The following is a 21,467-nucleotide window of genomic DNA, read 5'->3' as shown; positions in this document are numbered from 1 at the left end:
GAAAATGAGTAAAGCAATGCACCAGAAGACGGTCTACGGGAATCACAGAGGCTCTAGTTCCTAGTTTAGACACTCCTTCTGGGCTCTTGGTCTCCCCTGCTTGCCAGGTGCACGAAATTCCTGCTAAATCGGAATGCGGAAGTAACCGAGGATAAACCGTCCCCCCCCCCCCCCCCCCCCCCCCCCCCCCCCCCCCCCCCCCCCCCCCCCCCCCCCCCCCCCCCCCCCCCCCCCCCCCCCCCGCTTGTGCTCCAGGCTCAGATTTCCGGAGAAGGATCTCCGCTCAGCCCGCCCGTGTAACCTAAAACCCCAGTCCACCAAGATCTCCGAGTGCGCTTGCGTTTTCCACCAGCGTCCCAGCCTGGTCCACGTATTCAAGGCTCATCTGTGCGGTAGCTCATCCATCAGCGCTTCTGTTCTTACTCTTACTAATATCCCAGTTCGTAGATAGGCCACATTGCGTTTATCCATTCATCCCCTGATGTGTGGTTGGACTGTTTCCGCTTTTTGACCATTCTGAATGATGCTGTTGTGGACGCTTGTGTGTGGTTTCATGCAAACCTACATGTCCGCTTCCCTGGGTGTATACAAGGGGGAACCGACTTGGCGCTTCTGTCATAACTGCGTTTAACCACTTGAGGAGCCGTGTTTCTGTCTTCCGTAGCCTCCGTGCCATTTACGCGGCACCCAGCACACACTGGGGGGTCTCCGCCCCCTCCCCAACACTTTATATTGTCCACCCCAGTGGGCATAAGAGAGCTCTGTACTCTCCGCATAATCAGCTCTGCTAAATAAGGTCAGGAACCTCCTTGGGAAAGAGGATCCTGACATACAGACTGGGGACCCAAAGGATGAAGCTTCTGAAAATCTTGAGTCCCCAGATTTCTCTAAACTCTCAGAGCTGCAGAAATGGCCCATTCATACCTCCCATTAAAAGGGGAGATGTTGCAGAGGCCTCTCTTCCGTAAATCACCCCCCCTCACACAACAACCTGCCCCAGTTCCCCTCCTGCCTGGGAGGCTGGAGACCCAGAAAAAAAGCTGATGTTGGAGCTTGAGTCTGAAGGCCATCTGCTGGAGGAATTCCTTCCACCTAAAGAAAGGTTGGTCTTTTTTCTATTAAGCCCTTCAACTGATTGGATGAGGCCCACCCATGTTATGAAGAGGATTCTGAGGATTCTGCTTCATTCAAAGTCTACTAATTGAAATGTTAACCTCATCTTTAAAAAAAAAAGTCTTCACAGAAAGATCTAGAACAACATTTGACCGAACACCTGGGTACCATGGCCCAGCCAGGTTGACATACAAAGTTCATCATCACAGCGGAGAAGGGCCCTGCTCTTCCCACATCTCAGGGATTTTTTTTTTTTTTTGCCTTCTGTATTATTTATTATTGGTAGACAGAGGCAGCCAGGGGGAGCCCTCTGGGGGTTTCAGTTTCACAGCTCAGGAAGGAGTTGCACATCTGTTCTCCCTCTGGCCTGTGCACTCCTGGGCCCGTGTCCCGTCCTTGTCGGGCCGGGGACGTACCTGCTGAGGACTGCAGGTGCCTGCTGAATGCTCTGGCACATGTATGTGGCCCCTGGTGGGACTGAAACCTGGGTCTGGATCAGCCCTTGCCTTGCTGTGCATCCCTGAGCAAATAAATCCCCTCTCTGGGTCTCCTTCTCCATTGCTGCGCTCAAGGCCTTGGAGACGAGGGTGTTAAAAACCACAGATGGAAAACTTCACCCCCCCACGACAGCAAACCAAGACTGAATTGCACTTTTAGCCCATGTCCGGAATGTGACCTTTGAAAAGTCCGTCTGAAATGTCCCAGTCAGCCCTAGTGACATCATCTGCAGGAAAAACACCCTGCCAGCCCGGTCTCTTTGCCCAAAAAGGATGTCCTGTCCTGAAACAGTCTTTTCCTTTCCTGCCCGTAGCTTCTTGCTCCGTTCTCCTTCCTAGGAAAACCTTCCAGCGTGCACAACCCGCCAGCCCTTTCTACTTGCTTAGGTGGGCTACGGCCCAATGTACGAATCACTTCATAAAGCCAAATTTACAACCACTGAACTTCTATCCCCTGTAAAATATGATCTCCTTAATAGCTTTTTAAACAGCATTTGCCAAGTGCCCGCCCATTCTAACATGAACCCTATGAGGTGCCACTGTCATCGCCATTTCACAGATGGGGAAAACTGAGGCACAAATAGGCCAGGTGATGTAGCATGTATCAGCCTCCCTGCTTAACCACAAGGTTGCCTTGGGAGGACCCGGGAGGCTGGCGTCCGGCCATGGGCGTGGGTGGAAATCTGGGCTGAGGAAGTCAGCAGGAAGCCGCCTTTGAGTTTCAGTTTCCAGATATCCACTTTCGATTCACGCTTTCCGGGCTCTCGGCAAGGGAGCGGCCGCCTCTCCTCTCTGCAAGCTCAGATCTACGGTTGGCTGTCACCGCCGCAGCCAGCGGGAGCGATGGGCATCTGGGGGTCACATCTGTACTCCACGCAGCCGGAGAAGCTGGATGAACTGATCCAGAACTCCCTGAGGCCCCGCAGAGAATGTCAGCAGCAGCTCGATGACACCGTGGACGCCATCTGTGCCGCCCTGGAGGAGACCAGGCAGATCCCCCAAGCAATATGTGTGGCTAAAGTGAGTGGAAGGCTGGGGTCAGGGCTTCTTGGAGCCAGGAGGTTCTGTGGCCGCCGGAGGGAAGAGTAACGGGGGGCTGAGCACCTCCTGGTGACAAGCCTTGGGTGCACCAGACATCACCTTGTCCTCCCCACCCTCGAGTGGGGCGACGGGTGTGGTGTAGAGCTTAGGGGTACAGCTTCACGTTCCAGCTCAGCCTTTATGACTGTGTGCCCCGGAGCAGGTGGCTTAACCTCTCTGTGCTTCAGTCTCTGAATCTGCAAAACGGGAGAGGAATAATACCCATCTCAAACTGTAATGAGGCTGAAGTATATAATGTTCTTAGTACAGGGCCTGGGACATAGTCAGCGCTCAATAAATGAGCTGTGATTGCTCACCATTATTGTTTCCAACCTCCCCGTATTACAGAGGAGTAACCTGAGGCTGGGTAGGTTCAGTAAAACCACCCGAAAGTGGCTCTGTGGTTTCTCAATGGCAACACGGGTGACTCTCAGCAGGTAGAAATGTGTGGTGCTCTGGGCATAAAGCCCAGGGCTGAGGCTGAAGATTCTGGGCCTTCGGGGGGGAAAGGGTGCTGGGAAGGTGCCGGGACCCTACAGTGGGAGGGGGTTAGAGGTCCCCCAGACGTCCCCTCACACTCACCAGACCCGAGCCCCCTTCTCTGCAGTCACGGTGGTTTCTGGCCTCTGCCTTAGGCATGCCCAGCAGCGCTAGCAGTAAAGATGCCTGGACACTTGGTGTCCCTTCACCCAGATGAGGAAACTGAGGCATGAGGAAGTTATTTACTAGCTGGAGGCGAAGCCAGACTTTAAGCCCAGAGAGTCAGCTTGGGAGATTGAACCTTTTTTTTCTTTTAATCTTTTTCTTTTTTTTAACTTTTTTTAAAGTTTGTGAAAGAGTTTGAGACAGAGACAGAGTATGAGTGGAGGAGGGGCAGAGAGAGAGAGGGAGACACAGAATCCGAAGCAGGCTCCAGGCTCTGAGTTGTCAGCACAGAGCCCGATGCAGGGCTCGAACTCATGAACTGTGAGATCATGACCTGAGTGGAAGTCAGATGCTTACCCAATGGAGCCACCCAGCCGCCCCAGGAGCATGTACCCTTAACTGCTATGCCATCCTGCCTCTCAATATTGTTAGCTTTTTCTTAATTAAACTAAAAGGTAAGGAAAACCGAGTGCACAGATCTAAGCACACCGTCCGGTGGATTGCCACTGGCAACACACCTGTGTCACCCACGCCCAGATCTGTAAACGAAACCTTCCCGGCCCCAAGAGTTCCCGGTTCCGCTGCCAAGTCACTGCCCCCAATGCTCCCCAAATCAGGTCGCCTGATAGAAATGAATTCACACGTGGTGTGGCTTTAGTGTGTGGCTTCTTTGTCCCATCCTGCTTGCAAAACTCATGTTGTATGTGAGCATGCATTTTTCATTTCATTGTCGAATAGCATTCCAAGGTGCGAATACACTGCGTTTGTTCATTCTATTGCCGATGGCCATTTGAGTGGCCTCCAGTCAGAGGCTGGTCCGAAAAGTGCTGCTGTGAGCCGCCTGCTCAGGTCTCCAGGTGGACACATGGATGCCTGTCACTCAGTTTTAAAGCTGTGGTGACACTCGTGGCTTCTGCTTGATTCAAGAAGTGCTATTGGCCATGGGGCGCCCTGTGACCCCAAAGGGTCCAGATGCTCACACCTGCTTCTCCACTACCGGCAGGGTGGTTCTTACGGCCGGAACACCATGTTGAGGGGCAACTCCGACGGTACGATTGTCATCTTTGTCGGTGACCTTAAGCAGTTCCAAGATCAGAAAAAAAGCCGCGATGAAATCCTCAGCAAGATCTGGCAGTGGCTGGAAGTGTGTCCGTTCACAATGAAGTTGGCGGCCAGAATGGAGGTCCAGAGATTCCACAGTGGGCTCACGCTCCAGCTGTCCACGAAGTGGCAGAGCCTCAAGTTTGAGGTGCTCCCTGCCTACAATGCCCTGGGTGAGTGCTACTGGGTGTGGAGGGCACTGGCCAGGAGGGGGGTGTTGAGAGAGCAAAGACAAAGAAAGCTGTGGCAGACCGCCATGTGGGTCCTCTAGGCTGGGGATAGGAAAGACACCACTGGGATGTCCTGAAGTGGGGGACCACATACCTTCAAGAAAGGAGGTCCCTGCCCGAGGCTTACTCTCTTTTCTAGAACTTTCCCCCATCTCCTAATAGGCTTTGGAGAGAATGTCCTAGACTCTAGAATCTAGAACAGAATTTCTCAAACTGTGACAAGCACACAGATCATCAGAGAAATGTGAAAAATGCAGGCGCTGATTCAGGAGATTGGGGGAGGGCCCAGGACTCTGTATTTCTAACCAGGGCCATGCTGCTGCTGGTCTGTACAACCACGCTTGGGGATTTAGTTGGAGTGAATGTTGGTTAGAGGAAGAGGATGGGGCAAACAGCAGGGGAAAGTTCTGCTTGGGCAGGGATTGGAGTCTGCTTTCTGACCAGGTCAACATCAAGGCAAGGGCAACTGGTTGGACGAGTGGATCAATGGTTGGTTGGAAGGATGGATGGATGGATGGATGATGGATGGACGGATGATGGATGGATGATGGATGGATGGATGGATGGATGGACGGATGATGGATGGTTGGTTGGATGGATGGATGGACAGATGATGGATGGTTGGCTGTATGGATGATGGATAGATGGATGGATGGATGGATGTACAGATGGATAGACAGATGGATGGATGATAGACTGAATGGATGAATGGAAGGAAGGGAAGGAAGGAAAGGAAAAGCTCAGTATAGTTACAGCTTAGTCTCAAGCACAGGTACATATAATTACAAACTTAAATGCCACAGTTGAAATTAAGCCCTCTTTAAGCAAATAGGAAAACTGAAGGAAAGGAATGTCCCAGGGACACACAGCCAGTTACTGACAAAACTAGAATAAAAGTCAAGATTTTCTAAACCCCAAGTCGGGATGCTTTTAAGATAGACACACACACACACACACACACACACACACACACACACACACACTTCGGTGACTCATACTCACAGGAAGGCCACCAAGTTAGAGAAAACTGTTTGGGAGGTAGGCAGTTCTCAGTTCCTATCCTGATCCCACCACTTACCCATTTTTACCAACTATAAGATCAGACCAGAAATGGCTAGTTTATAGGGCTTCTATAGACTGGTAAGAGTTAAGAGTATGGGCCTACCTCAGACAAGGGCTGGAGTCAAGGTGAAGAGACCCGGTGTGACTCAGAATTCTCAGGAAATCCTGTATTTTCTCCTCTTGTTCAAAGCACGGTGGCTGGGGAGTGGGTCAGAACGCCCTCTGCTGGGTTCACCCCAACATGCAAGGATGGTGTGAAAACAAGAAATAGACTCTTCCTTGTATGTGGTATCCAGAGGCTGCCACCAGATGGCGCTAGAACCGCATGTTGCCAACCGAGATCCTTTTGGGAAAGGAAACCATGATTGCTTTCTGAGAAGAGTAACTTACTGGGGAATTCTTAAAATCCTTTCTTTACTAAATAGTTGCCCAACTAATGTGGCCTGTTCTCCACACCAGGCAGGCTTCCTCTGCTCTCTCTCCCGGGTTCCTAACCCAAAGCGGGGGATGCTGGCTCTTACATGACTTCCTAGTGTTTCCATTTCCTCATCTGTTAAGCTAGTAGTTAGTTCACTGCGCCAACCCCATGGAGTTTTGTGGCGCTGGTATAGAAAGGCTTAGACTGTGTCTGACATGGAGTAGGCACTCAACAAGTGTTAGCTACATTATTACCATCATCGAGAAGCATGGAATGCTCTTACCCTTAACCTCCTTGGTTGCCAAGTGCCCAGAACCACGTCTGGCTAAAAGTAGGAAGTTGGTAAATACCGGCTGGAGTGAATGAAAGGAACAAGCTGGCCACTGTCTCCCCTTGCTTATGTGTTTGTAAAATGTGCTTGTAAACAGCAGAGCTCAGCTAGCAAGAGTGGAGACCCTGATGAAATTCTGGGACCTACTGACTCCTCACATATTGCACTTACCTCCTCACCCCCCACACCAGTGGTTGCAAATTTCAGTGGGTATCAAAATCACCTGAAACTTAGTTTAAAAAAAAATACAGAGGCCTGAGCTCTCTTCGCTGCAGACCTCCTGCAGAGAAAATTTGGGATTAAGAGACCCATATTTATCAACTCAGGAGGCTCTGGACCCGTATTCCAGATTACCTGGGCAGCAGGATTCCGACTGGCACGTCAGTTTGAGAACCACTACCTGGCATCACAGGATCCCATTCTGAGGGGAGTGCACATGCCTGTTGGCCTCTAACTCCAGCCTCCAGGGCCCTGCCTTTGCCTTACCTGTCCCTGTCCCCTTGACTCTCTGAAACAGAACATTCACTGGCTGGGCTCAGTAGCAGAATACAGTGCCTGCTCGATACAAAGTCCATTTCCTGCAGGTGCATCCCAGCTGCGCCTACAGCGTCCATCACAGAGGCCACCTTTCCCTACCAGTTTGGGAGTCCCCCTTCCTCATTTATAACTGCGTTTTCAATCCTTCTGTTTCCGCTGACCTGGTCTCGGGCCAGCGCCATGCAGTTTGCCCGACAGGTACGTAAGACCATGGCCTAGTGAGGGAAGCCAGCCTCACCTGGTCAGTGAGCACACCAGCTCCCTTATGGATTAAGCGACAGATGTGTGCTGTCACCCCCCAGCAGACCCCCACCCCCACCCGCTGGCTCACTGAACACCAGCAGGCCTATGTTTCTCTGCTGCTCCAGGCTTAAGTGAGAAGCCCAGCCCCCAGACCTACCGAGAGCTCAAGAGAGCCTTGGACATGACGGGAGCCCTCCCCGGCGAGTTCTCCGTCTGCTTCACAGAACTCCAGCAGAGGTTTTTCCACAACCGTCCCAGAAAACTGATGGATTTGATCCTCTTGGTAAAGTACTGGTACCAACAGGTAACCTGACAATGATATTATCTATTGCTGCCGTCTACCTCCTTTCAACCGGGATCACTCACCTCCAGGGAGCACAACACTCTGAAGTGCTCAGCCCGCCGCCTCCTTATACCCCCCTTAGCAACACCCAGCCCAACACAGGGCAGCTTCCTGCCTCTCAGCAGCCGCCTCAAGCCCCCTCCCCTGAACGCTGCCCCCGACGGCCTCCGTCCTAACTGTCACCACAATCAGTTCTGCTCGGTTTTGAACTTGATACCAGTGGAACAGCGCCGCACGTACCCTCTACCTCCTTTGGGTCAACGTGGCGTCTGCTCTCAGATTCGCTCCTGATGTTGCCTGTGCTTCCTCGCCACTGTGCGTGGCCCCGTGGTCTTGGTGGCGCACATTATCCCTTTGGCTAATGGACACGCAGGCCGCTTCCAAATCAGGGCTACGGGGAAGCAGGCTACCGTGGACATGGCCTTATGTGTCTTTTTGTGAGTTTAAGCGCTCATTTCTCTTGGACAAACACACAGGTTAGAAGGTGTATGAATATGTGTATAGAGATAGGTACATACATACATGGTTATTTATAATGTATATGTGTGTATGTAATAACACATATGTAGACTATGCTGTATATTATTACATCATATATAAAACGTATCATTACATAAATATATCATATGTAACATGTAATGTTACATAACATTAGATACGTATGTAATAATGTACATATTTAACGTTAGCAAGCATGGCCAGCACGAGTCTTCCCAGACGGTTGTACCTAACGGCACCGCCATCAGCAACGTCGGACACGTCCAGGTGCTCCATCCACGTCCTTGCCAACACTTGCTACTGTCAGTCCATCGAGTTTTAGGCATGGCGTCATTTTCGTCACTGGTGGGGGTGCTGACTTCCCATAGACTTTGATTCCTTGATCTCAGGCCCCTGGCACGGGGCGGGGGTGGGGGAATGGGATCTCCAGACGAGCCACTGCCCCTCTCCTTCCCCCGCAGTGCCAGGCAAAGCTGAATGGGCCCCGCCTGCTGCCCGTGTACGCGCTGGAGCTGCTGACGGTCTACGCCTGGGAACAGGGCTGCGAAGCCGAGGACTTTGACACCGTGGAGGGGATCAGAGCCGTCCTGGGGCTCATCAAGCGGCAGGAGCAGCTGTGTGTCTACTGGATGGTCAACTACAACTTTGAGAACGAGACAGTCCGGAACATTCTGCTGAGCAAGCTCCGATCACCGAGGTACCAAGCTTCCCTCCAGCCTCTCTCTTTACCTGTCGGTCCGCGCTCAGGCTGTGCCCAGTAGGATGAGGGCACAGGGCCGCCCTTCCTGGCCAAGGGTGCACCAAAGCTTGCCCGCCGTGGTGGGCAGGGAGGTCTGCCCGAAAGAGGGGAGCCCAACCAGTGTTGTTTCACATTCCACACCATTGTCATACTTTGTCTTGTCCCCAAAACAAATACTCAGGAGGTGGTTCCCATACAGAAGGAAGGGACTAGCCATTTTATTGTGTTATTTTTAAAAATTTATTTATTTATTGAGAGAGAGAGAGAAAGAGAGAGAGAGAGAGAGAGAGAGAGTGTGTGTGTGTGTGTGTGTGTGTGTGTGTGCGCGCGCGCACCAGCAGGGGAGAGGCAGAGAGAGGGAGAGAGACGATCCCAAGCAGGCTCCTCGCTGTCAGCCCAGAGCCCGGCACGGGGCTCCAATTCATGAACCGTGAGATGGTGATCTGAAATGGAGTCGGACACTTAACCGACTGAGCCGCCCGGGCCCCCATTTTACTGTTATTCATGGAAGGTCTCCGACAAGCAGAGACGGCGGGAGCCGAGGGTCTGAACATCTCGGTGTTCGCCTCGGTGAGTGAGAGGAAGTGTGGATGTTCAAGTCCAGGTTCCTGGACGCCCTTCCAGGCCTCTCTCCCCAACGGATTTCTTCTTTTACGTGCAGCCCAACTGACGGTTTTGTCACCCAACGAATTCTAGGCCGGTCATCCTGGACCCCACTGACCCGACCCACAATGTGAGCGAAGATAAGGCGTGCTGGCAGCTGCTCCAGCGGGAAGCTGACACCTGGCTGTCTTCTCTCAGCCCCAGTGAGTCGCCCGGACCGTCGTGGAATGTTCTGGTGAGAGGGCTTCACAGGGACGGCTCGTGTCACGCTGCAGGGGGCGCGTCCCGACACCCAGACTCCAGTTGTAACCCAGGGGCACCACGCGTGGGTGTGGATGTCCTCGTGCTGCCGTGACAAAGCACACGCTAGAGGCTTACAGCAGCAGAAATTCATTCACAGATACGGAGGCTAGAAGTCCAACGTCAAGGTGGGGGTGGGGTTGTGCTCCCTCTGAAGGCCCCAGAGGGGGAATCCTTCCCCGCCTCTTCCAGCTTGGTGCTCCTTGGCCGTGTCTCTCCCATCCCCGCCCTCATTGTCACATGGGCTTCTCTGGTGCGTCGTCACCATGCCTTCCCTCCTTGCCTGTCTGTCTCTGTGTCTCCCTCCTCTTCTTTTCGTTTTTTAAATGCTTATTTATTTTTGAGAGACAGAGACAGAGTGAGAGCAGGGGAGGGGCAGAGAGAGAGGGAGTCACAGAATCCAAAGCAGGCTCCAGGCTCTGAGCTGTGAGCACAGAGCCTGATGAGGGGCTCAAACCCACAAACCGTGAGATCATGACCCAAAGTCAGTCGCTTAGCTTAATCAACTGAACCACCCAGGCGTTCCTGCCGATTAGAGATTTCAATCAATGGCCACAGGTGCCTGGTCATTGAGGACGAAACGGAGCAGAGCCCTGGGCAAGTGTGTGGCAGTGGTCCCAGCAGAAACTGGAGAGCAGATCAAGGGGCTGAGTGTGGGGCAGATACTGGCTTCCCCTCCCGTCCCCCAAAGGGAAGCAAATCTACCAGCACAGACGCCCTTGTGCTCCCAGTGCTCATCGGAGAAGGACTGTCCAATGAGAACACTGTTGGTCTTGGCCACTGAACCCACTCAGTTTTCTGGGGGTCATGGGTTGCCCTTGAGGCCAGATATAGGCCAACCAAATTCACAGACACGGGACTAATTTACATCCAAAGTATGGTGGGCGTGGACCTACCCTCCATTTCGCACAGGGAGTTGAGGGCCAACTGAGCAAAGAAATGGGATATAAATGCGCATCCCAAATTCCAGGGTCCCTGGACAGGAAGGGCTCACGGACGGGGAGCCCCCTGCCCGGATCCAGAAGGAATGTCGGCGCCCACTCCTTGTCCCGGCTCTCCCTGGACTCCGGTCTTTGCTCTCTGATCTCAATTTTCCTGGCTTCCTAAAACAACTTTCTAAAAAATATCCCCCCCCAACTTTTATTCTGAAAACTTTCAAACGTATAGAAAGTAGCCGAAATGGTTCAGTGTCGGTGTAGATGCCCAAATGTTTAACTTTTTACCCCTTTGGCTCCGTTTCAGTTTTCTTCATCGTCAGTGTTGTATTTCTTGTTTATTCTGAGCCGTTTGAGCTGGCTGTCAGATAAGGACATTCAGCTCACCGCACACAGCCCCTGGGGGACGGGGCCCCCCTAAACTCTCCGGAATGTTCTTGGGGTGTGTCGATGCAAGCGCTGAGCGTTCTCCCCTCTTTCCAGCCAGCGCCACTGTTCGCGACCCCAGGCCATCTTCTGGATAAGTTCATCAAGGACTTTCTGCAGCCCGACAGACATTTCCTGGACCAGGTCGCGACCGCTGTTGACGTCATCTGCAAATTCCTTCAGAAAGATTGCTTTCCGCGTTCAGCTATAAGAGTTCAGAAAACTGTCAAGGTGAGTACAGGCGGGCCTTAGCGGCAGGGAGCTCGGCGGTCCGGGAGCTCGGCCTGCAGAGCCGCGGGCAGGTGGGCACCTAGACCCTGCTGTCGGTAGGGGGCGCCCGCGCTCTGCCCACGGCTGTTACCACGTACCTTTAAGGCTCCGTGTGGGTTCCCGGGCCGCCCTGCCCTTAGCGGCCTCCCGTCTCTGCCTCCCCATCACCTTCCTCGCGGGCTCCTCTCCTTTCCCTTGTCTTCTAAGGACACCCGCCATCAGATTTAGGGCCTATAGACTTCTCACTCTGTCACATCTACAAAGACCCTTTTCCCAAGTAAGGTCACATTCTCACCTTCCCAGCCGAGGGGCTTGCCTTCAAACCACAGCAGATCCCAAGCTCCGTGCGTACTGAACCAGAGTGACCTCTCCCTTGTTTTAGTGACCGGAGCCTGATTTGTCTTATCAACTGAGCCAGAGATGCCGCAGATTGGGTCATTCTTGCCCATGGCTCCAAGGCCACAGGCTAACACACTTCCCTTGGTCAGTGGGTCAGCGACCAGATAACCAGGGGCTGTGGTCACCCCCAGGGAGCAGGGAAATGCCGATATGTTGCCAGACAGACCTATGTGCTTGCTGCCCTGAGACAGGTCCGGGCACCAGTACCAATATCCCGTAAGCCACATGTGGAGTCAGATCTCACTGAGGCTCACTGGGGTGAAAACAGGCGGAGGTCATGGTCAGTGTTAGAATCCCCGAAGCCTGCTTTCTCCCTTCCTTCCTAAGATCCCCATTAACGTGATAGTAGAAATAAGAGAAGGTATGGTGGCACATTGAAGAAGAAGAAAATAGGGCTCCTGGGGGGCTCAGTCAGGTGTCTGACTTCAGCTCACGTCATGAGCTCAGGGTTTGTGGGTTTGAGCCCCGTGTCAGGGTCTGTGCTGACAGCTTGGAGCCTGGATCCTGCTTGAGATTCTGTGTCTCCCTCTCTCTCTTCCCTTCCCCTGCTTGCACTCTGTCTCTCTGTCTGTCTCTCAAAAATAAAATAAACTTAAAAAAAAAACCACACACAAAGTAGAAGGAAACAGGAAGAGAACCTCAGCACACAGGAAGTTGCTTTCTGTCTTCCTGAAGTTGGCTGTGAACCGGAAAGGGTTTTCTACTGGGTGACAGGGAAGGTGTCACCCGGAGAACGTGACAAGGGGGCTGTGGCCCGGGAGAGGCCGGCCAAGGCCAACACCGCAGACCAGCCACATGAGTGAAGCTGGTTGAGCGTCTGATACAGGAAACAGAGCACCCTCCCCTCACCCTTAACCCGCCGCCGGGCCTTTACTACTTGTGGGTAAAACATTTTCCCTACAGATATCGGGGGCTCTTTCTGGGGGCAACCAGGGCAGCAAGCGTGGAGGTTGGCGCCCTGAGCAAAGCCTGCCCCGTGTGCACCGGGATGGCTCTCCGTGACACAGCCAGCTTCCCCCCGAACTCACCCTCAAAGACGCCCATCAGTGCAGGGGCTGTGCCTGCAGGCTGAGCTCCCCAAAACAGACAGGAGGAGCCCGCATACCGCCTAGGCTGCCTCAGGCAAGGGTGGCCAAGCCAGGGCCAGGGAGCTAAAAAAAAAATGACTGACAGTTTTACAGAGTTGTTAGAGTAGAAAGGGAAGGAGGAAAAGGAGGAGGAGGGAGGCAGGGAGAAGGAGGCAGAAGGAGGGGGAAGGAGAGAGGAGGAGGAAGGGAGAGAGGGAGAGGAGGGAGGGAGGGAGGGGGAGGCAGGAGGAAGAATAGGAGAAAGAGGAAGGAGATAGGGGAGTGGGGAGGAGGAAGAGGAGGAGGGAGGAGAGAGGTGGGAGGAGGGAGCCTAGGTGGCAGGGGCACACAGACCCCACACTACTGTCTGACCCTGTACAGAAAGTCGGCAGACCCTTGTACCTACATTATAAACACTTGTCCTGTACTCCCCAGACCCCCAGAGGAAACAGATGAATCAGGGAACAGATGAGAACTTTCAACATTAATGACTACACCCAGTTTGATTTGTCTCTGGTCACAGGAATCCAGACAAAGCTAAATACCCAGTAGGAGACATCTCTCGGAAGTTGACTTGAGCAGGGGTAATTTACAACTAACCCATCAGCTGTTTGTGAACAAATAAGTACATCAGAGGACATGAGAAAACCTTGGGAGCCAAACTATTCCCTTGAAAAAGCAAACACCCTGTTTTGGACTCAGCCCTAACTGGACCCTAACTTGGAACCACCCCCCTTGGCAACCTCATTGGTGCCAGCCCATAGGGGCAGGGGGCTCGGGGTCTAGAAAATGCTGTGACTCAGCTTGCCTTTCTTCACTAGGGTGGGTCGACTGGCAAAGGCACGGCTCTGAAGACCGGCTCCGATGCCGACCTCATCGTGTTCCCAGACTCGCTTAAAAGCTACACCTCACAAAAAAATGAGAGATGCAATATCATCAAGGAAATCCATAAACAGCTGGAAGCCTGTCGGCAGGAGAAACAGTTTGACGTGAAGTTTGAGATTTCAAAATGGAAGGCTCCCAGGGTGCTAAGCTTCTCTCTGAAATCCAGAGTGCTCAACGAAAGGGTTGACTTTGATGTGCTGCCTGCATTTAATGCTCTAGGTGAGACCACCCCCCCGCCCAGACTTTAGCTTCTAGAAGAGGAAGATGGGTTCTGGGGTGATGGGACCAGGTGGGTGGAGGGAAAGTCGTGTGACTGAATGATGGTGACTCGTGGGTCTAGTGCCCCCAACAGGCAGCATCAGTCATAGCAACACCACCTTAACTGTGGACATCTTTTTTTTTTCTTTTTTTCTTTTTAATTTTTAATGTTTATTTTGAGGTGGGGGAGGGGTGGAAGGAGAGGGAGACACAGAATCCGAAACACAGAGCCCGATGTGGGGGCTCAAATCCACGAGCCATAAGATCATGACCTGAGCCGAAGTCGGACAGTTACCCGGCTGAGCCACCCAGGCGCCCACTCCCCCCAACCATGGACATTTCCATTTTTTTTTGCCACTTAAGTATCCCAAGGATGGCCAGGACCCACATCTTATATTCCTGAGGTATGGCTCATAATACCTATCAAAGAATGGGGTACACAGGAGTTCTGTACATATTTATAGATAAAATGCTTCAAGTATTAGTGAAGGGAATTAAAAAACAGACTGTGGGAAGAATTCTAAGGCAAAGACAAGAAATCTGGGTGCTGTCAATCTTGGGCAAAAATCTGCTTTGGATTTGATTTGTGAATGACATTAATACATCATTTTGTATTAACAGAAACCAAGGTGGGGCACTTGGGTGGCTCAGCCGGTTGAGTGTTCAGCTTCGGCTCAGGTCATAATCTCAAGGTTCAGGAGTTTGAGCCCCACATCAGGCTCACTGTTGACAGCACAGAGCCTGCTTTGGGTCCTCTGTTCCCCTCTTCCTGTCCCTTCCCGACTTGTGCATGCACTCTCTCTCAAAAATAAACATTGATACAAAAAAAATTTTAAAGAAAAAATAAAGGAGGCTATTTCAGGTATTTTTCAAATCAGAATCAAGAAGACTCTGGTACCGTCCCTCTGAATGGTTCTTAGTGTCTCTAGAGAGGAAATAAAAGTATAGATTGGGGTTTGGCTAAAAAAAAAATTCTTTTAAAAGGAAGGTAGCAAGTATTTTCAGCTTTGAGGACCATACAGTATCTGTCATGATTACTCAGCTCTGCCACTGTACCCTGAAAGCAGCCATAGACAATACGTGCATGGCAGTGTTCCAATAAAACTTTATTTACAAAAACAAGAAGTGGGCCACATTTGGCCTACAGACCATAGTTAGCAAACTCCCCATCAGTGCAGTCTGAAAGAACTTTCTGTGATAATGAAAATGTTATACACCTACAGAGAGCTTGAGATGTGGCTAGTGGGACGGAGGAACTAAATTAATTTTATTTCCCCTTAATTAATTTGAATGCAATAACCACATTGGTTAGTGGCTACCACATTGGACAGCACAAATCTGGATAATACTTTAGTAATAGCACCTACATTCATATAGACTACATAACTTTTAAAAAATATCTCATTACTCTGGAGATGCTCCCAATATCAGTCATTCAAATATACTAATAGAGTTCAAAGTCATTTCCCAGGGTTAAATTATATTTGTCAAAAGTTTGAAAATAGTTAGTGTTTTTAAAATTTAAATTCAAGTTAATTAACATGCAGGGTAGTCTTGGCCTCAGGAGTAGAACCCAGTGATTCATCTCCTGCCTATGACACCCAGGGCTCACCCTGAAAAGTGTCCTCCTTAATGCCGGTCACCCATCTAACCCCTCCCCCCCAGCACCCTCCAGTAACCCTCAGTTTGTTCTCTGTATTTAAGAGTCTCTTAAGGTTTGCCTCGCTCTCTCTGTTTTTATCTCATTTTCACTTCCCTTCCTCTATGTTCATCTGTTGAGTTTCTCAAATTCCACATTTGAGTAGAATCATAGGATCTGTCTTTCTCTGACTTCATTTCACTTAGTATAATACCCTCTAGTTCCATCCATGTTGCTGCAAATGGCAAGATTTCACTCTTTTGCATTGCCAAGTAGAATATATATATATTGCATCTTTTATCCATTCATCAGTCGATGGATATTTAGCGTCTTTCCATAATTTGGCTATTTTTGAAAGCGCTGCTATAAACATTGCCCCTGGGAATCAGCACTCCTGTATCCCTTGGGGAAATTCCTAGTAGTGCTATTGCTGGGTCATAGGGGAGTTGTATTTTTAACTTTTTAAGAAACCTCCACACTGTTTTCCAGAGCGCTGCACCCGTTTGCACTCCCACCAACAGTGCAAGAAGGTTCCCCTTTTCTCCACAATCTTACCAACATCTGCTGTTTCCTGAGTTGTTAATTTTAGCCATCTGGCACGTGTGAGGTGGTATCTCATTGTGGTTTTGATTTGTGTTCCCTGGATGATGAGCGACGTTGCACATCTACAGAGGAAAGCATAATCCAAATATCTCCCCCACGCTAGGTCAGCTCACCGCTGGCTCCACACCCAACCCCAAGGTCTATGCGGAGCTCATCAACCTGTATAAATCCTCAGACGCCGAGGGGGGAGAATTTTCCACCTGTTTCACAGAGCTGCAGCGAGACTTTGTGGCTTCCCGACCCGTCAAACTGAAGGATTTAATTCGTCTGGTGAAGCATTGGTACAAACAGGTACGACGCTCCTATTCCGGCCACCTGCTTATGGCTTTTACCGTGGTCTGTGACCTCCACGACAGCATGTAACTGGTGCTCCGTGTGCCCACGCTCCCCTGTGGGGTGGGGGCGGGGGCTGAGCCACTATTGGGAATCTGTCCACGAATCCTGAGTATCTCAGTGGAGCCCCATCACCAACCCCATTACGTGGGGTGAGATAGGGCTGCCACGGGTAGTTTGTTTGGCCTTTGCCCCGGCACCCTGAGAACTCGGCGGGAATCCGGGTGTTCTCCGCACGAAGGGCAGATGAAGTTGGGATTGGCACGCCTACCCAGCAGGATGGCTGACCTGCTCGGCGACCATAAGTCATAGAAGACGGGCGGAAGCTACAGGCAGGACCAGGGGCTGTGTCTTCTATAACCTGATAGCCTGCCTTCACTTCCATCAACTGTCTCGCACACAAGGGAGTGTCTGCGTGTGTCCGTGACCGCAGACGTCGGCACGGTACCGGCTCTGCCTCGAGACGTCTCCTTCCTGGGTACAGCTCCCTGAAGCCTGACGTGGACACTGAGCTCTGCAGTTTCCATCCCGGAAACTCAGAGAAACGGCCCCAGCCCCAGCCCTGGGGTGTCCCTTCCCCTCCCCAAGCCTGGCGGGACTGTTGGAGGATTGGGAATCTGGCCCCACAATCTGCACACAGCAGGTGTTTTGTAATCCGAGGCTGCATTATGGCTCTAGGGAGTCCTAGACGGCCAGAACCCAGCACGGAAATCCGCACATGCCACCTGCGGGCTGCCGAGGGTGCACCTGCTCAGACCTCCGGCAGACCCTCCCATCAGCCCTGCTGGGGTCCCAGCGGTCATTAGCGTGTGGTCCTCGCCATGCCGGTTGAGCGCGCTGCGCCTCCCTGCTCTCACCAGTCTTGTCTGACTTCCCCTGTTCCCGCAGTGTGAAAGGAAACTGAAGCAAAAGGGGTCTCTGCCCCCAAAGTACGCCTTGGAGCTGCTCACCATCTACGCCTGGGAGCAGGGGAGCGGGGCAGAGAATTTCGACACTGCGGAAGGATTCCGGACGGTCCTGGAGTTGGTCACAAAGTATCAGCAGCTCTGTGTCTTCTGGACGGTCAATTACAACTTTGAGGATGAGACCGTGAGGAACTTCCTCCTGACCCAGATCCAGAAAACCAGGTGCTCCAAAGCCTGCCCCTTCCTTTTCTCTCTCTCTCTCTTTCTTTTTTTAAAATTTTTTAATCTTTCTTTATTTTTGAGAGAGAGAGACAAAGATACAGAGCACCAGTGGGGAGGGGCAGAGAGAGAGAGAGAGATACAGAATCTGAAGCAGGCTCCAGGCTCCGAGCTGTGAGCACAGAGCCCTATGTGGGGCTCGAACTCACGAGCCATGAGATCATGACCTGAGCAGGGTAGGAAGCTAAACTGACAGGTGCCCCCTGCCCCGTCCTTTCCTTAACCTGATTCCTTCCAACACCAATTTCAGGGACCCCATTCTCCTTGCTGGGGTGGTGATTTGTTATTCCCCACGTTTGAAGCTGAGGATGGAGGTTGGTGGGGGTGGACTGACAGAACCTCCCATAGCCCCAGGGGAGGTTGGGGTTGGGAGAAAATGTCTTCCAGAAGGAATAGAGAAGGAAGGACCAAGGGGCCAGGCCCTGGGGATGCTTCTGTCTTTCTAGGTCAGAAGAGAAAGTGTGGATTCGTTAGCAGGTCTGAGAGGTGTGGAAGTGGGAAATGTGTCCCTGAGAAATAATGCCATCATTCCTTCACGACCGATTCATCCTACAGGAGGGAGGTTTATTACAGCAGATTTTACCTACCCTTTCAGACCTGCATCCCACAAAACTGCTATCCTTCAAGAATAGCGTGGAACCTTAAACATTTTTTTTAAAAGGCGAGGGTGGGGGAACATCTGGATGGGTCAGTTAGCTGAACGTCCGACTTCCACTCAGGTCATGATCTCACAGTTCATGAGTTCGAGCCCCATGTCGGGCTCTGTGCTGACAGCTCAGAGCCTGGAGCCTGCTTCGGATTCTGTGTCTCCCTCTCTCTCTGCCCCTTTCCCACTTGTTCCCTGCCTCTCTCACCTCTGTCTCTCTCTCTTAAAATGAATAAACATTAAAAAAAGAAGAAGAAGAAGAATAGTGGAGAATCTCAGTGTGTCCATTCAGTGCCTCCAGCAGGGCACAAAAACAAAGGAAGCAAAAGAAAAGGAAACAGAGAAAAGAAAAAAGCTGTGAGAGAGAACAGAGGGGAAGAAGGAGAGAACAGGATAGCATAGACTCCCTCCTGTGGGCGTGACCAAGTAACATTACAGTTGATTCAATTCCGCATCATTTTTCAGTTGACCTAACATGAAGGAGACGCTCATGTCATGCCGTCCTGTGTCAAATAAGTAACAGCTTTCAAAATATCCTTGACAAATATAATTGAATTCCAGAAAAATTACTTTGAGCTATATCGGAACATCTGAGTTACTGGTGTCTAAAATATGAGACACATTGTTTTATGGCTAAGAGGAGAATGGGCCCCCCATTCTGAGGCCACTGGTTTAAAAACATTTTTTAGGATTTATTTATTTTTGAGAGAGAAAGACAGAGTGCAAGCAGGGCAGGGAGAGAGGGAGACACAGAATCTGAAGCAGGCTCCAGGCTCTGAGCTGTCAGCACAGAGCCTGACATGGGACTCGAACCCACAAACCGTGAGATCATGACCTGAGCCGAAGCCGGACGCTCAACCTACTGAGCCACCCAGGCACCCCTGATGCCACTGGTTGTAAAAAGCACACCTGTAATGCTTCTGCATCTCCTTCAGGCCGGTGATCCTGGACCCAGCCGAACCTACTGGTGACCTAGGTGGAGGGGACCGCTGGTGTTGGCATCTTCTGGCAAAAGAAGCTACTGAATGGCTGTCCTCTTTCTGCTTCAAAGACGGGAGTGGCTACCCTGTGCCATCGTGGAAAGTGCCAGTAAGAATAATTTAAGGGGAGTGTCATCTGCCGGTTGCCCTGTGGCGAGCTTAAATCCAAGAGCTTCTGCTGCCCTAGCAACTTGGAATCCATTCAGCCACAAGTGAGAGAGAGCCCAACGCAGGAGCTGCAACGGTTTGGTTTTTCCCTTCCCGAAACCCTAAGGCAGGACACTGAGGACACAGGCAGCCGCTCCGCTGCGCTTTCCCACAAGCGGGTCTTCCCGTTTAGGGTCCGATAGTTCTTGCACTGGGACTCGTCTTGGGCTGCCTAGGGTGCTGAGCAGAACCCTTGATTTCTATCCACTGGAATCCAGTAGCACCACCGCCATTGCAACAGCCAAAAAAGTCTCCAGAAGTTCCCAAATGTCCCCTGGGGCGTCACCAGATCTTTCTGGCTCGGCCCTCTTTGTCGAGTTTAATCCTGAAAGTGCCAAACCTGCAGGCGGCACTTCCGTCCCAACAGGAAGAACAGCGAAGGGAAAGATGATAAAGACTCAGGAAATCTTACTAGAAACCTCATCCAGTAAATGCTCTTACATCTCATGGCCCAGAATGGTCATGTGACTCCCCATAGCTTAAGTGACTCCAAAAAGGGGGGGTGAAGACTACCGTAGCCGGAGGCTGGGTCAGGTGACCAAGAGGGTCTGCCACCCCTGACCAAAGCGCTACTTCCTCCCCGGATACCCGGCCCCCAGGTACGCCTTCTTGTCCCTCCAGGTTCTCTCTCAAGCTTCTTGAAGGACAAGGCCTCAGCGAGGACTGGCTTTTGGGCCAGATAATTCTTTGTTGTGGGCGGGCTGTGCTGTCCGTGGCAGGGCGTGGGGTTACATGCTAAATCTCTACCCACTAGATGCCACCCAGTCGTGACAATTAAAAATGTCTCAGGACATTGCCTCATGTCTTTTGGGAGCAATATCCCTCCCCTACCCCCCGCCGGGTGTGAACCCAGCTTTAGAAGCTAACTCTGGAGTGAGCTTTAGTTATCAAGATCCGCACTACGACTGGTGCGCAAAACGTGTCCCTGGTAACACTAACCTCTCAGATATGCTTCCTTCTTTTCTTCCCGACTCTTTAACCAATGCTTTTAACTGCGTAGCATATGTGTTATTCCCGCGTGTATATTTCTTTCTAGACAGTGCAGACTCCAGGAAGTTGTGGTGTTGGGGTCCATCCTGTTGTCAAGAGGTGTTCCATTCAGAGGTCGTAGAATCCTGGAATGCTAATGTGAGAAGAAACTTCTAGAGATCTTCTGGCAGCTGCTTAAAAAAATTTTTTTTACATTTATTTTTGAGAGAGAGTGAGACAGAGTTTGAGCAGGGGAGGGGCAGAGAGAGGAGACACAGAATCCGAAGCAGGCTCCAGGCTCCGAGCTGTCAGCGCAGAGCCCAACGCGGGACTCAAACCCACGAACCGTGAGATCATGACCTGAGCCGAAGTCCGACGCTTAACCAATTGAGTCATCCAGGCGTCCCTGGCAGCTACTTTAAAGAACCAGGTCGCTGCGTAAAATCACAATCCCTTGACAATCTCCACTACTCCTTCCCTCACTTCTTTGACTCCTCTTGAACTCAAGACCACCGCTAAGTCCTTCATAGTGTCACCCCGATGAACTCTCGCTCTGCAAGTGACCTGCCTGCCAAAAATATCCACTCTCATCCAGCTTCGTGGGCACCATGTTTCTGTCAGCCATTGTGTTTTACGGGCGCCATATTTCTATCAACCATTGTGTGTTTTCCAAGTTGCTACTTCCTTTTCCTTCAAATTTTAAAGAGATCTCTCCGTATTCCCAAGGGGAAGCCCTTCACCTGCCCCTTGGGTCCCATAATTCCACCACCTTGCTCTCACCCTCCTCCACCTTGCCCGCCGCCTGTCTGTCTCCCTCCACACACAAAACCCTGTCTGCACCTGCTGAACTGAAGGTCTCAGGCAATCGTGAGCCAATGCCTTCTTAGCCCTTGAAGCCCTCCAAAGGCTTAGATTATAACCGTTGC

The 21,467-nt window shown here is 51.5% G+C and overlaps 1 protein-coding gene across 1 annotated transcript; it reads left to right on the top strand.

Moving 5' to 3' along the window:
- Positions 1 to 2,342: 2,342 nt before the first annotated feature.
- OAS2 (2'-5'-oligoadenylate synthetase 2) lies at positions 2,343 to 20,365 on the top strand. Its single transcript, XM_029922692.1, has 10 exons — positions 2,343 to 2,630; positions 4,339 to 4,609; positions 7,383 to 7,561; positions 8,560 to 8,795; positions 9,534 to 9,675; positions 11,159 to 11,332; positions 13,659 to 13,941; positions 16,326 to 16,513; positions 17,444 to 17,682; positions 19,321 to 20,365. Exons 1-10 carry the CDS (start codon positions 2,454 to 2,456, stop codon positions 19,487 to 19,489), a joined length of 2,058 nt encoding a protein of 685 aa, XP_029778552.1. The 5' UTR covers positions 2,343 to 2,453; the 3' UTR covers positions 19,490 to 20,365.
- Positions 20,366 to 21,467: the final 1,102 nt, after the last annotated feature.

The sequence above is a fragment of the Suricata suricatta genome, chromosome 14 (genome assembly GCF_006229205.1).
Source record: "Suricata suricatta isolate VVHF042 chromosome 14, meerkat_22Aug2017_6uvM2_HiC, whole genome shotgun sequence".
NCBI classification, from domain to species: Eukaryota; Metazoa; Chordata; class Mammalia; order Carnivora; family Herpestidae; genus Suricata; species Suricata suricatta.
Note: the sequence above shows the minus strand (reverse complement) of the source record. Positions and strands in the feature narration are given on the sequence as shown.

Coding starts and splice junctions, on each gene's coding strand:
- OAS2 (XM_029922692.1), top strand. CDS start 2,454: ATGGGCATCTGGGGGTCACATCTGTACTCCACGCAGCCGGAGAAGCTG. Junction 8,796..9,533: donor AGCAAGCTCCGATCACCGAG/GTACCAAGCTTC, acceptor AACGAATTCTAG/GCCGGTCATCCTGGACCCCA. Junction 16,514..17,443: donor TGAAGCATTGGTACAAACAG/GTACGACGCTCC, acceptor CTGTTCCCGCAG/TGTGAAAGGAAACTGAAGCA.